The 15,142-nt window shown below is 40.9% G+C and overlaps 1 protein-coding gene across 1 annotated transcript in view; it reads right to left on the bottom strand.

Annotated features, from left to right (window-relative positions):
- The window catches only part of POU6F2 (POU class 6 homeobox 2), a 253,430-nt gene that overhangs the window by 4,465 nt on the left and 233,823 nt on the right, over window positions 1-15,142 (bottom strand). Inside the window, exons 7-8 of the mRNA XM_013298398.3 lie at window positions 11,337-11,505; window positions 2,764-2,932 (exon numbers count right to left, since the gene is read on the bottom strand). Of these exons, the coding sequence (XP_013153852.1) occupies window positions 2,764-2,932; window positions 11,337-11,505 (338 nt within the window). The remainder of the gene's footprint in view (window positions 1-2,763; window positions 2,933-11,336; window positions 11,506-15,142) is intronic.

The raw sequence follows: 15,142 nt of genomic DNA, 5'->3' as shown, positions 1-15,142 counted from the left end.
ATGTGTAAAGACAGACTCATGTTTTCCAGATGAAATCCAGCATAATAGTCTACTAATATGCTGTGGCACCAAGCTGGGTTTATTGTGGGATTTCTGCAAACTGTACCAGAATGATATCATTTCCTGTAAATGAGGTCTTCTATATATCATTTTGCCATCACAAGTCTTTTGCCAAACCAGATTTTACAAGTATTATAAAACATCTGGAAAAGCAGCCACACAAAGCTTTAATCCTTTTGAAAACAAGCAGAAGAGCTGAGTTCACATTTCAAGTCTTATAAGTGCTTCTTTCTTTCATTTGCCGAGTTCATCCTCTCTTGCTACGCATTAAAAAAAGTGTTAACCCAAGTCCTCTGATGCCACCCATTCATATTTCCCTGCTTTGGTTATGCCCACCCCGCACGCTGCGGTATTTAACGTTGTGGAAAGGACACAATTATCACATGGTGCTGCTACACTCGCAGCCCAGCCGGTGCCGAAGCACCGCTGCTGCCGCCGCTCATCACAACATGCTCTGGAGATGAGACCGACCGAACCAATGCCTTTGTGCAAAGTAACTCGCCGACTGGAGTTGGCAATTTTTTAGTGTCTCTATTCAGCATGTGGCAGCTGCAGGAAATATTCCAGCAAGAAACAAAGCATTTCTCACAAACAAAGAAGAAGACAAGGAGTAGTTTCAGATAACAACACTCCAAAGAATTTGTAACTGGTGCCTGGGATCCTAGTGTGGTGTTGGCTGTGAGGTGTCCTTGCTTGGTGTCCAGTGCTATTTCAAGCTGAAGTGTATGTTTTAGAATGCACTGTCTCCAGTTAAGAAAATGCTATTATTTGCACGCAGAACATCTCAGCAAGGGGGTATATTGCTGATATGACCTGCACAGGCCACCAGGAGAGTCTACTTCTCTCTCTGAGGTGGTCATTCAACTTGCTTACTTTACTGCCCCTTCCATTACCCTGGAGTTTGTAACTGAAACTCCTTTGTTACCATTAAAAGAAAAGTCAGAACTACTATTTCTGAGGAACAGCATACTGCCACTGAAGCAGCTTGTCTTGGTGCTTAACAAGAAATGCACAGCCATAGCGAGTTATTATACCCCAAAATGATCTTGATCCGGGGCAGCCAAAGGAAATAAAAAACCCTATAACCTTGCAAGTATTTGGGACCAGCTTCTGCACCCAGTCCTCAGATTTTGAGCAATTTTCCCCTCTAAGGAGCGCTCTGTAAAAGGTCTCCATGTTCTGGCCTTTTGTTAGCCATGTCTGTGCTCCAGCTTCATCTTTATTGGGGTTTTCATTATAATTGGTTAGTGGGAAACCCTTTCTCTTAGGAAAAATGAAACCATCCCCAGTGGCTTTCTCAGGTGTGAGGTAGATGGAAGAAATGAGAAGATAGCAAACTAGACAAAAGCAAAAGAAACTGCAATCTATCACTTCAAAGTATAGTATGTTAAACAGCAATTTAATGCTACCACAAATTAGCAGTTGCTAAAAACTCCACCCATTTTAGGCATTCTTTACCAACTGACCACAGGGAAAAAAAAAAAAAAAACATTTAAAAAATTAATGCTTAGCAACAAGGAGCAATAGCATTCATATTATTGGCATTGCTTGTTAGTGTTGATATTGCAGTACATGTTGTTTGGTATAGCGATATACAAGCCTTGAAACAAATTTCCCAGCAGTAGTATCCTTGTATAGACTGAATAAAGGTTATTTTCTACAGGGAGGTATCTTATAAGAAAAAACAGTAGGGGAGACCATAGAAGTGAGAGGATCCTATGGAGCTTTTTGTATTTAACAACAATCAATGGGTTTTATGGAAAATCATTGAGCAAAATGTGAGCTGCAAGCTCACTACCCCATACTGATGTTATTTATAACCTTAGTCTTAAACTGCAGGAAAAGTACACTTCCGTTCTATGGGGAATACATTAAAAGTATAAAGAGCAGATAAAAAGACAGAGCATTTCATGGATCACCAAGAACAAAATCCACTTAAATGAGCTTAGAGTTGGTTTCTTGGCTTTCACTGATGGAGAAAGACTATAAGGCATTGCCCAAGAGGAAAAAGCTGTTACCTAAGTGTGTTTGTTACCTCATGCATAAACATGGGATTACTGTAACACACATGCATATACGGTGTTTGCTTCTAACTACTTTAACTCTGTCAAGACTGTATTATCATTTCTTATGATTAGGACAGATTTCTGCTTCTGCTTTGCATATATGGGTTGTCTGTTTTTTAGTAAACATTTGGGTGACAAAAGATGAATAGCTGCTGGTTTGCAAGGTAGCAGGAAGGATAATTTTTTCCCTTCTGTGTTGCCTAGGTAAATCATCATTAACATCCTATATGTGAAGTGCTAACCACAGTAATACAGGTTTTAACTTAGCAGGGATGCAGCCATGAAATATTTGTTCAGTAACCCTATCTGTAGAAAATGGCACAGTATGAAGAGGGTCAGCTGGTGCTTATCCAGCATCAGCAGGGTCTCCAGCTCGTCTACTGAATTAAGTCTCAATGCCAGGAATATTGTTTCTCACTTGTTTAAAAAAGAAGGAGGAAAAAAAAAAGACTAAAATTACTTTAGCAGTACACAATAAGAGCATTTGATCTGCCAGATACCAACATTATTGGCTAATTTAAGTCCCGAATTAAGTAATACATGCTAAAGACATGAGATTCAAACACAAGCATGCCACTCGCAATCAGCTGAGTAATTATTAACAACAAAGAGGAGAGTTTATGATGTAACTTGTTACCTGCAGATGGCAGACTGGCTATAGGCTGGGCCTTCGGTGGCGCTTAGGGCTTGGCCAACTTGAGTCTGTGTCAGGCCAAGGGACAGGCGCCGGATTTTAAAAGCTTTGGCAAATTCTCGGATTTCTTCCAGATTCACCCCATCCACCTCTCCAGTGGCTGTTTGAGGATCTGTTGAAATATTTTTTAATCATGTCAGTTCTTTGTGTCACATATGAGTGGGCTAGGTTTATACCCGTTTTGGTCCTCAAGACGTTCATGGTTTGGTTTTTTTTTTTGGTTTGTTTTTTTTTTTTAACACCGATCCCCTTCTCTTCCCCAAACAGAAACAGGCTTGCCTTGTCAGATGTGTTATGAAGCATGTCAGATTGCTAAAACGCTAACTAGGTGGCTGCATTTCCGGGTGCTGGTGAAAGATTTTCAAAGATATACTTTGTTGCTGAACTCCTGAAAATGGCCAACTCATCTCAGGGTGAGGGGGTGCCTGGGCTCGCTGCAGTTTGTGCCTTGCAAAACCTTCCCCAGGTTGACAAGTCATGTTCCCCATTTCCCCTTCTTATCACACACAGAAGGAAGGCTGGTGTTAATATATTTGTTTGCAGTCTGTGAGGAGGGCTAAAGATATGCACAAACTGCTTGGGTTTTTTAAATTTGATATCAAGACTCTGCTTTATCTAAAATTAATGCTAAATAAGGAGCTTTACAAACCTTCCTTCCCTTTTCCACAATATCCAACTCCAACTGCCAGCCAAATGTCCAAAATAACCCAGCAAATGAACAAGCCTAAGCAAAATGCTGCCTTAAAAAACTCCTTAATTTAAAAATCATCTTTTAAAAGATGCCCTTCTGAGAAGCAGTCTTCCAGGCTTTTCATTCTGCCTCCCATCAGGCTGATAATCAAGGAGCAGCAACATCAGCCATTAGGTTTTGGATGGTAATGCTGCACAGTTTTTTATTTTTACACGAGCCCCTCAGAAGATAATGCTTATGATGCTGTGAGAATAAATCTGTCCTTCCTCTCCATAGCAGTTTACTGACACAGAAGCCTTTGTCCCTGAAAGGGCACATAATAAAGCATGTCTACCACAGGAAAGCTCCTTTGGTGCTGGATAACTCGGTCAATTTAGGACTTATCAAGGGAAATGACACAACAGCTGGAGAATGGAACTTTTTTCCCCCCAAGCTACTGATCCCTGGCTAAATGAAAGTGCTTGCCAAGTCGGAGACAGCATGGGACTGGGATGGTGGAAGATTTCAAAGTGTTGTGCAATCCTGCGTGTAGTGAAGCCATTCTCCCAGTGAGACATCTCTATTGTTCTTCACCTCATTCCTCAGACTTCTTAGGTGAAAAGTTTGCAGCACAATAACCCATCAATTTCTGTAAATGCAAGCAGTTGTCCAAGGACGGTACTAGACTACATTACTATTCTGAACCCTTTATGAGAGTGGCTCCTGCTAGTACTGCTATAGCTAAGGGCTTGGCAGCATTACAGTAACAAAGCTTTTATTTTCAGGGGTTTATAAACCTGATGTAAAATTCCCTTATGATGGAAATGTCCTAACAAAAACATCTTTTAGTCCAATAATAGACAGATAGAAAGTTTTTCTGCTATATAAATTTAGCCTGTATCTATTTGTAGCTTGAGCACATACAGCAATCTTATTTTAAAAATACTCGTGCATGCAACCAGGGACCACATGAAATATGCATACAGGTAAACATGCACGTGGGCTGAACCTAGTTTCAACAATGCTGCACACTCAGAACCGTCCCTCCTGTTGTTGGTGCTGTGCTTGAGCTCACCTGTGCCACAGGCATGCACTCATTCAGTATAAAGCTAGAGTGCATACCATTTGCTTGTAAGTAGTCGGGGCTACGACAAGGGCCACTCAAGTTTGTAAAGCAGTTGCCTTAGAGGTGTGAAATTTTCCTACTTACGCCGCCCCCCCCCCTCCCCCCCCAGTCTATCCAGCATACCAGTTCTGATTTTCAGAGATACAGAATGGAGCTGGGTGCTTATTTGTCCTTTGGGTCTCTGAACAGCAACGGATAAGTGTACAAAATTTCATAAATTATAACAGCCACAAAGATTCCCTTGAGCAAAGTGCACTAAGAGGGTGACCTTTCTCACCTCTTTCCTTCTTTCACTTTAAGGACTCTGACTAAGGCTATTAGGGATGTGACAAAGGACAATTCAGGTGTTCCCAGAGAATTTTCAAAGTAGCAAATGCTATGGCAACTGGCACCTGTAAACCACCCCAACTCATGTTGAATAAAGAGGGAAGAAAGCAAGCTAAAGGGTTATTTACTCGCACATGGTCATAGAGAAATTCCGCCAAGGTCTGCTTGATCCTTCTGGTATGGCACTGTTGCAACAGTCAATATCATGGAAAGTCCTTTCCTGCTCAGGGAGCTTGGATGAGGAAACAATTAGGCTGAGCTCTCCTTGAGAAAAAAAACTGTGATGCACTTTAAGAGTATGGGAGTAGATTGTAATATAATATGGTGGAGTATCTGTTGAGATAGAGGCTTCATTCTTACATAGTGTCTTTAGGAGGAGGGAAGTACTAACAGAGGTGGGCTAGAACACCGAAGCCTTTTATCCCTGAACTCTAGGGAAAATAGTGTTTGTATCAAATCAGAACCACTTCTACTTCAGGTGTGATTCAAAGCCCTTTGAAATCCACAGAACTAGTCCCTTGATTTCTGTCAGCTTCATAAATCTCAAATCGTACTAAGAAGACCACTCTATTGATATTATCATGTAACAGCACCAGTGTGTTTTACTCTATTGCCATTAAAATACCATCAATACATAATCTTAGACTGTGTGGACTAACACATACACATATATAAACATATACAAATAGATCACGGACTTTGTTTTAATAAGTTCTGAGCTCTCAGAATGTTGAAGTGTATAGTGCACTTCACATTTTAGGAAGAGTAGCTTATTGAAGACTGTAAATAAACTGGCGCTTCTTAAATTAAGTGGATATCCTAGGGAAGGCAGAACAGTGCCAATGGGAAAATAAAGAATACCAATCTCATTGAGAAGTGGGGACATACAGTAACAGCATTTAAAGTCTCCCAGTGCACATTATGCCTTGATAAAACAACGGCTGTTGCATCTATGAAATCATTGGGTGCTGGAGAAAGGTGAGAGAGTTGTCTGGGACCATTTTAGGCGATACGTGTATGTATTCCCCCAGAAAAGGAAGTCAGCTAAAATTCCCTGACATGTCCTGATGGATTGTGAAGGTGGACAAGCACAGTGGAAGAAAAATCCACAGACTCTCCTGTACTGAATCCCTTTTTTTCCTACTGAAGGGAACACTACTCCCACTTTTGAATTCTTCTGCAAATCCTGCATGAGTTTGTTGGTGAGTGCAAATATGCTGTGATTTTAATAGTTAGGGGAAAGAAAGGCTACAGAGAAATCAGTGCAGCCTGAAGGAGAAAGTAAATTTCTGTTGCACAGAGTTCTACCATGGGAAGGATTACTGGGGATGATTTCCCCAGTCAGACAGGAGAAGAAATAGCTGGCAGAGGAAGTCCAATGGAAAGAAAATTGGATAAGAAAGGCAGGACAAAACATTGTTAATGGAAAATGGACTGGAGCTCAGGGGAAAGAAAGAAGAATAATTTGTTTGTGGGAGGCATTTTAATTTTATAGTAACAGATGACAGTAAAATGAATTTGGAAGGAAGGAAGGAACTTCATAGAGACACAAGTCTCAGAGCATGAGGGGAAACAAGTGATTTCCACAAAGAGATCATTTGGTGGAAAAGTTAAAGAAAAGAGCAGAGGGATGCATCTGAGAAGAAGAAAATTAAATGGAAAAAAAAAGGAATAACATGTAGAATTGAATGTGAAGAAAAAGGAGACAAAAGAGAACAGAGATAGGATGAGAAAATATGACGAAATCATATAGAAGGGACAGGAAGAGTAGAGATGAATCTTGCAGTCCTTGCCTTCAGAGCTTCTCTTTAGTGTCCTTTCTTTGGAAACAACTGTAATTTTTTGTCTTTAAATAACGAGCACTTGTTGCTGGTGAGGGGTGAAGGGCCAAAGGTGAGAGAAAAATGAGAAGCTATATAGAACATAATAATCTTGGTGGGGAAAAGGATAGGAAATAAAGAAAATAAAGGGAATTGAAAAAAAAGGGGGGGGGGGGTAATGCAACTTTTTTTTACTTAGGAAACACGTTAAAGAAAAAATGTAAAAATATGTATGATTAGAATGAAAAGTAAAAGGAATAAAACCAAGGAACGTGGAACACTGAACATCCTGTCTGCCTTTTCATGTTTCATTACACAGGCGGTTTGATCTATTCCTACTGAACTGACCATATTTTCTTTATTGTAGGCTCTTTCCACACTACTAAAAACCAGCAGGTAGCTCTCTCATGCTCTGGAACATTGTCACTGACGTGCCAGATCAAGCAAGCAGGCCTGTGCATCCAGTATTAGCTCCCATCTGTGCCTGCATACATGCTCTCCAGAAGATCCTGGAGAGCCATTAAGGATCATCCAGATGACTGTTTTGCTTCTGTATGTGTGATAATGCTATGTAAATGGCAGAAATGAGTTGATCTGCCCCTTGCACTACTCAGTCTGCTGGTCCTGAATAACTGATGATGATAGCTAGATGAAGCTGGAAACATAACTTTAAAACAATTACAGAACTTCTTATTTATGTGTAATTGTCATCATCTATTTTACAGGAGATCCCTATCAATAGCCTCTTCCTTTAGAATACTCTTAAGATCTGGGTTCCAGTGGGTCAATTCCCAAGTGCCACAGCTTCCTCAGTCTGATTGTATGAAAAGTATTTTCTTTACTCTGAGTTCCCCACTTGATTTAATTGAACTTTTTTTTTTTTGTTTTTTTGAGCAAGGGAGAAGCACCCCAACTATCTAATCTGTGCCATTCATTATCTCAGGTAGGGTATTGACCATGGCTGAGCTTGCCTGGCATTTGCCTCTTATTTCAGGTCAATTACTTCTGAGAATTGGGCTAATAAAACATGTTCTCCCCAGGTTAAAGAGAATTGTAATAACCTCTATTCTTTATAAAGTTTCAGTTTCCCTACAGCTTGAAGCATGGGTTTGACAGGCATCAGGGAAATAGCTGTTATGTCAGTAATGGGCTTCTTGCCATCCCAAGTAAAAAGCTGTCTCCAACAAACCCAAGCAGGTAGGCCTCCAAAGCTCATATCTACTCAGCAGAGATTTGCTAGACCTCTGCATGGAGTTCAGGATTTTCTTTGTACTGAAGATGCTTGAGCCTAAAGCTGAATTAGATGGTAAAGAACAACATCGCTCTCCCCCCTCCGCCCCCCCCCCCCCGCCCCCCCCCCCCCAGACCCATGGTTGTCGTTGTGGCCTGCTTTGGGCCAGGGCAGCAGTAAAGACAGAGAGACTGACTCGCTTCTCTTCTTGGCGATCATCTCCCACACTCCTCTGGTGCCTTTCAGAGTGGTGTTTGCATGGTTTGCATACAGAGGGGGCAAAACTTAAGCTTGAGTCTGAAGCAAAAGGAATGATGAAAAAAACCCTGAAGCCTACTAAGGAGCAGGGATTTGAGTTTGGAGTGGAGGGAGGAGAGAGGGCATGACTGTGCAGAGAGTAGTAATCAATGTGGCAGAGGAAAGAAAACAGGGAAAAGGAGGTGGTACTGGTGATGAAACAAGGCAGAGGAGGACAAAAGCCACCTAATGAAAAGGCTGGTAAAGGGGACACAGATATGGTCTGGGGATGACAGAGACTGATGGAGCTGGAGGGGAACTGAAATGGGAAGAGAAGCTGAGGAATGATGGACTGAAGGGAAAGGACTGCAGGGAGGAGGCAAGAGGAACAAAAGCACAGAGGCAAGGGGAGCACAGATTGTGTGGAGAACAGCGTGAGGAAGTAATGGGACTGGAACAGGACAAGTGAATGGAGTTAAGCCTGAGAGGAACACGTAAAAAGTCTGTGTTCATTAGTGTCTCCCTCCTTCCTCAAACTGATACCCCTGTGCCTCATACTCCCCGGCTCTCAGCCAAATCCACGAGCACAGCATGTGTCTTACTCCTTTTTAGGGCAGGACCACCAGGATGATAACAGAACCTATCAGCCTTTCCGCCCAGTCAACTGACCGAAGGTCTCATTTCCAGCTATGAATATAAGCATGATCTCACCATATCACTCACTCACATTACCATTCTGCTTCTGTAACAACCCTGAAATTTATCCAAGCAAAAAACGAAGCTAAAAGAACATCCTTAGAGTTGCACGAATCAGCACTCTGAAGCTACAGAATGCTGGAGTTACAGTAGCCCACAAGGCAGTGTAGCATAGTCTTTCAGCCCCAGATTATCGGTTCTTTTTCCCCAGACCCCTGCCTCTTCCAGTGCACAGGATGAACTGTGCTGTGTTACGGGGGAACTGGTTGGTGTATTGCCTTTTCACTTGTTCTGTGTTGGTCCCCAGACGTATTCACCGAAGATATTTCCTCTTGAGCTCCTCTGTTTTTCAAAAATCTTAATTTATTTTCTTGTATTTCTACAAGATGAGGGTCTTCCCTTTCTCATTCACAGAGAAGTGGACAGATATTAAAGGAAAAAGCATCTCTGGGTACCCAGTCTAGGTCAAAAAGGAGATGATTTTTTAGACTGTGTCTTTAAATGGTTCTTTATACAGTTCCATAGTGTAAGTGCACTTAAAACTCTGTGAGTACCAGGCTCTTCTGTAAATTAAAGTCCAGAGTTTCAAGCTGGATATTGAGGGAGCACTTGTGAAGAATCTGTTTTAAGTGACTTGCCTGCCATTGCACTGGACTTACACAGCAGACAAAGCTTCAGCTCCTCAGCCCTCTACCACCTGAAGCAAGACCATCCTTTGCCCTTCTATAGCTCCCTACCTCAAATGTAACACAAACTGGGGAACAGTGTAGTGAATCAGGTAGGGAACAAACTCTGGGACCACAGCCCGCCTGTTGCATTAGTCATTCTGATGCACCCCTAGAACAATTCCACTGGGAATGCACTGAAAGAAGGATAAGAAAAAAATCACGATAGCGTGATTTTAATCACAACATATATCGTTACCATAAAATACATGTTCTAAGAGAAACTGCATACAGTAGAACAAGCAACTATTTTTCTAGCATCTCCTAACTTCTGATGGATTTATCCTGTAAACATAGATGGGCTTCTTCTCTGTTGCTTCTATTGTGTAGTGCGCTTATCCACACAGGAAAATTGATTGGAACAACTATTGTGGGGTAGAGTACCCCTCAATAATTCTTCTAGAATATTTTTTTAATAACAGTGTCCACCAGGGAGGGTATTCTGGATTAGCCATTGAAAAGCAACTTATTCTGCACTAGGTATTTTAGTCTATTTTCTCACATAGACAGGGGTAACTTTATGTATTTTTAACGTAAAACCTCTTATTTGTCTTCTTCCTACAAGCTTGTCTACATGAGAAAATTTACTGACAGAGCAATAGCAGTATATTTATATCACTATAATTATATCTGTATCTATGTAGTTTATGTATTTACAGCTACCAATGCAGATATTTTTATTCCAGAATAAAAGTATTCACACTGGGAGTTATACCGGCATAATTTTACCACTATAGCTCTGCTAGTAATTTCCCCATGTAAACAATCTCTGAAATAATCTAACCAAGATTTTTTCACATCTTCCCTTGCATGACAGTTTCCCCAAGCCCTTCATAAGCTTGTAACAGTCATATATTTTACATTACCAATACAGTGTGAGCTATAGTATTTGTTTACTTGAAATATGGACATGGAGTATCTTTGAACAAGGTCATCCAATACACTCAGATTTTTGCAGATGTGCAAAAACTGTTAATGCTTCTTATGTATACTTGCAACCCGTTGTTTTTGCTATGTAAAGACCAAAGTTAATGCTGATGAAGTAATAGCAAGGACTCTGAACTAGGTGATCTGGAAGGAAGGGCTGTTCAGGAGGTCAGCTCTTCTCATCCTGACACTGAAACTCAGTATTTCACTGCAGTGTGCTTCTCTCTCCTTTCCCACGTTACACTTCCTGTTTAAACTGTGCAAGCTCTTCCTGGCAAGAAAGGACTCTCGCTCCGGATTTGTGTAGGGCCAGGGTATGTAAAGTGGTTTGCTACACTAACTAAGCAGACAAACAGCAACAAACAGCCTAACCCAAAGCAGGAGAATCAGTCTGCCCACCAAGTTCAGAGCAATTGAATTCATTATATTAACTGATTCAAAACCTCCTCATTTCCAAATAACGTGAACTATATTTCAGTTCTGAGAATTACCCTCATAAGTCAGTTGAGGGCTGCTACCATTTGTATGGCCATTTTTAGCATTGATTACAATTTCTCAAGGCACATTTACCTTAAGCCCCATCCACGACAGCACTTAGCAGTTCTCACTGGTAAGAGTCACTCTACTTAGCAATATACAATCTACTGTATGAACAAAAAAAAAAAAAAAAAAAAAAAGGAGGGAAAGCAGATCAGGAAACTCAGCAGTGAGGACAAACAGAGGGGAGAATTAAGGAGAGCCAGGGAGCAATACTTACTGCTGACTAACTGGCCAACACTCAAAGCTGAAGAGGAGGAGGATGAGGAGGAAGAAGAGGAAGCCTGACGCACTGGGCTTTGAGACATAGATGCTTGACTGTGAGCCAAATGCAGGAGATTGGATTGTGAGGCTGCTTGTCCCACTTGCGTCTGGGAGGGCTGATGGAGCTATATGTTAAAATGTAAAAATAGGTATTTAGAAAATGAAGCAGTAATAGGAAACGTTCAATGCACCATCTCATCCATCTACTTCTGGGGAACAAACCCCGTAAGGGCATTAAATACCATGGACTTAGTTCAGGTGACAGTGTCACAGCAGAGGCAATCTGAGCTCTTTTGAATTCTGACTTTCCATTTTTTTCTCAGTTTAACCAGGTACTTAGACTAATTAGAAGCTAAATACTTGTTTGAAATGGGTGACAGGAGACCTATGACATCCACAGCAGCATTCTGATTTTATAAATACACGTCCTTACCTGTTTTCTGACTCATGAAGCCAGACTTTTATTCCCTACATGGATTCTCAAATAAATCAGCATTGTTTCAGAGAGATCCTCTCAACTACAGGACCAGGGCCAAGAAGAGCTGGAATGGGGAACAGAAGATAAACTAGGGGAAAACCTCTTTCCTGCAGAAAGGAGTAATTTGGTTTATGACATTATCTAGGAAACAAACCAAAATGTTGAAATCTTATTTCTCAATCAATAAATTGTCCTTGCCTAAAATACACAGTGAAACCTCCGAGCTCCATTTGCATCTAGACTATGTCAACTGCGACATACCTAAAATGTCTAGTGAGTACAGCAGATGCAAATGATAGACTGTGAAACATGAATTTGCCTTTACAAATTATTTTTTTTTTTTTTACGAATTTTACAACAGTGTAGTGTTTGGTTGTTCACTAGGGGAAAGGAAAGAACCATTAAACCCTTCTGCCTATAACAAGCTTCCATGTGGGACTGAAAATTAGGAACATTGTCTGGTACTGATTTTTACTTAAAATCCCCAGCAAATGGAAAGGGCAGTCTCTCTGCAGAATGAAGGTACACAATGGACCTTACAGTTTTGAATTGGTCTCTAGTAGGCCAGTCCTGCCCGTTCAGAGCCCAGTAATACAGTCCTGATACACTCAGGTGATTGCTACTTATTATACCTTTATTTTATTTTGATTCTTGATATTGATCAAAAAAGATTGCAAAAATGTACTAAAAGGCTTCACTTTTAAGTGATAGCTGTTATCTGCATTCTCAGAAAGGGGGAAAGATAAAGGCCTATTTGGCCTTGCTTGAAGACAGTAATTTAAATCTATTTCTTGAATTCTAAGGAGTGTGAGTTTTTATCTTTTGATATTTAACTGAATAAATGACTTCAGAACAGGAGCTGAATTCATTAGTAATACTCAAATTATATATAATATGCTCCCAGAACACATAGAAATGACTGATGCTAAGTAGACAACAAATTGTATGGCACAGTAGATAAAGGTATCTGATCACATTCAAGATGACACTTTTCTGTGGAATACGTATGAACAATTTTGATGACATTATTCCTGTTACGGGTCTGTTTAAGAATGGAAAAAATTACAACTCCTTTTTCTACCTCCCACATGGAATGATATAACACAAAATGAAGCAAGAAACTTTGAGTTGCCATTTAATAATAATGAAAATTGTTTATCTGACCAGTTTTAGCCTATTCTGACTTCTCTGGGGATCAATAAAAGAAAGCATTTTATTATCTCAAGGAGTTTTTTTGGATCAAGCACACTTTAAAAAAAGAAAACTGGCACTTTATCAAAGCGACAATAGCTGAGAAGCTGATTGAAAGGCTTCCAGACTTCAGACTCGTGCAAGCACTGGGCATCTTTAAAAAAATTTCACTCCAGGGCTGGATTTTATCTACAGAGAGCTCCCACCCCAGAATGTGTACATTTAAAATATCTTCTAGGGAAGGCAGACCACTAGGAGGACTGCCCATCCATTATGCCTACATCACTCCAGACAGCAGCTTTCAGAAACAGGCAGGCATTTGGGCTCTGGGTCTGTTGTCTGATGGAATCTCTGGCAAAACTAAGGATTTCAGCCTAGGCGAGGAAAGAAAAGGACTGTATTTAGATGAGTTAGATGCTTTTGTGCTATCTGGAACAGTCTTAAAGATGTTAGCGCTTATCTGCAAGGGCGGAGGAGCAAATGTAGTAGCTATCTTTAAAAAAAAAAAAAAAAGATCTGCAAAATTATAGTCCAGTCAACTAAACTTCAACCCGCGGAAAAGTATTGAAGAAAATAATCAAACAATTTGTAAGCACCCGCAAGAAAACAAGGTAGCAACATAGCAACAGACAACATGGATTGTTAGGAACAAACTGTGTCAAACCAATCTGATCTCCCTCTAAGACAGGGTAATTGGCCTTGCGGACAGGGAAAAAGCAGTAGGTGGTTTGACTTTACAAGTCTCTCGACACTCCCTCGTGTGGCATTCTTTATAACCTAGGGAAACATAGTTTAGATGAAATTGCTGCAGAATGAATGCAAAAGTAGCTGGAAAACAAACCCAAGAGGCTAGATATCTATTTGTGGGAAAGGACGCGTGCACGTAGGGTGCTTCACAGAAGCCTGGCCTTGTTCTGCACTACTCAATATTTTCTTAATGACCTGCATGATGGAGAAGAGAATATACTTGGTAAATTTACATGGTAATGACACACTGGGAGGGACTTTTGATAGGCTGGAATACAGGATTAGGATTCAAAATGATCCTGTCAGTCTGAGCATGCCACCAGCCATCCTGGGGTGTTGCAAAACTGGAGAAAAGGCAACTCCCATACCAAGCTGTGTGAAGAGGAGTGATGTCTGCAGTGCATGTGAAGAATCTTATCTTCTACTATGCACTGGGAAGACCTCTGCTGGGGGAACACCATGTCCACAGGTGGATGCCACACTTCAGAAAAAATCTGGACCAACTGGAGGAGAAGAGTTAGAGTGGCTGAAGGCCTGGGAGTTACCTGATGCTTATGAAGACACCTGGAATGATTAATCATGTTTAATCCAAAAAAGGGAAGACTAAGTGGGATATGATGCCTCCCGCAAATATGGGCAGAGCTAATGAAAGGAGGAGAGAATGAGTCTCTCTCACATTTTATAGTGGAGAGAATGAAGCACAATAACTGGAATATTCAAATTAGATGCTGGGAAAACCTGTCTAATGTGGCAGTGAGGCATTGGCATAAATTGCTGGGGGAACCTGTGGAGTTCCTATGAGTGCTTAGGTGCAAGTCAGACAAATAGCAGAACAGCTACTTTGCCTGCGAACAACAGAGTGGCCTGGATAATTTCTTGCACCTTGACCTTCCAGTCTTAATTTTTTATAATTCTGTGCTATTTTCCATCAGTATTTCTTAGGGAGAAATACACGATCATGTACGACACAGATAGCAAACCCAATATTTTCCAGCCATGCTACGCATATATTCCGTGAACAGTTCAACTGCCGAGCACATCCACAATAGATGTGAAGCTTCCAGGAACCAGCAGAATGAGAGGGCATTCTGCATTCTCCAGTTGTGCAGGCAAAGCACGCAAACAGCCACTACCTAGCCCATGCACAGTATGCTGGTTAAGACTAGGAAATGTTTGATTCTCTGCACATGTATTGCACAATGCATTCACAAATGTGTTTTTGAAATAACTGGGATACCCAGAAGCCTGGCAGTTTTCTTCTCAGATGTCTGGCGATCTTTGAACAAATGTAAGAAATTCTCAAAATTTAGCTGGGAAAAAAGGGATATGGCTAGTGAAGTCTGGAT

The sequence above is a fragment of the Falco peregrinus genome, chromosome 5, assembly GCF_023634155.1.
Source record: "Falco peregrinus isolate bFalPer1 chromosome 5, bFalPer1.pri, whole genome shotgun sequence".
In the NCBI taxonomy this organism is placed as follows: Eukaryota; Metazoa; Chordata; class Aves; order Falconiformes; family Falconidae; genus Falco; species Falco peregrinus.
The sequence above is the reverse complement of the archived record's forward strand: the minus strand, read 5'-3'. Positions and strand labels throughout refer to the sequence as shown.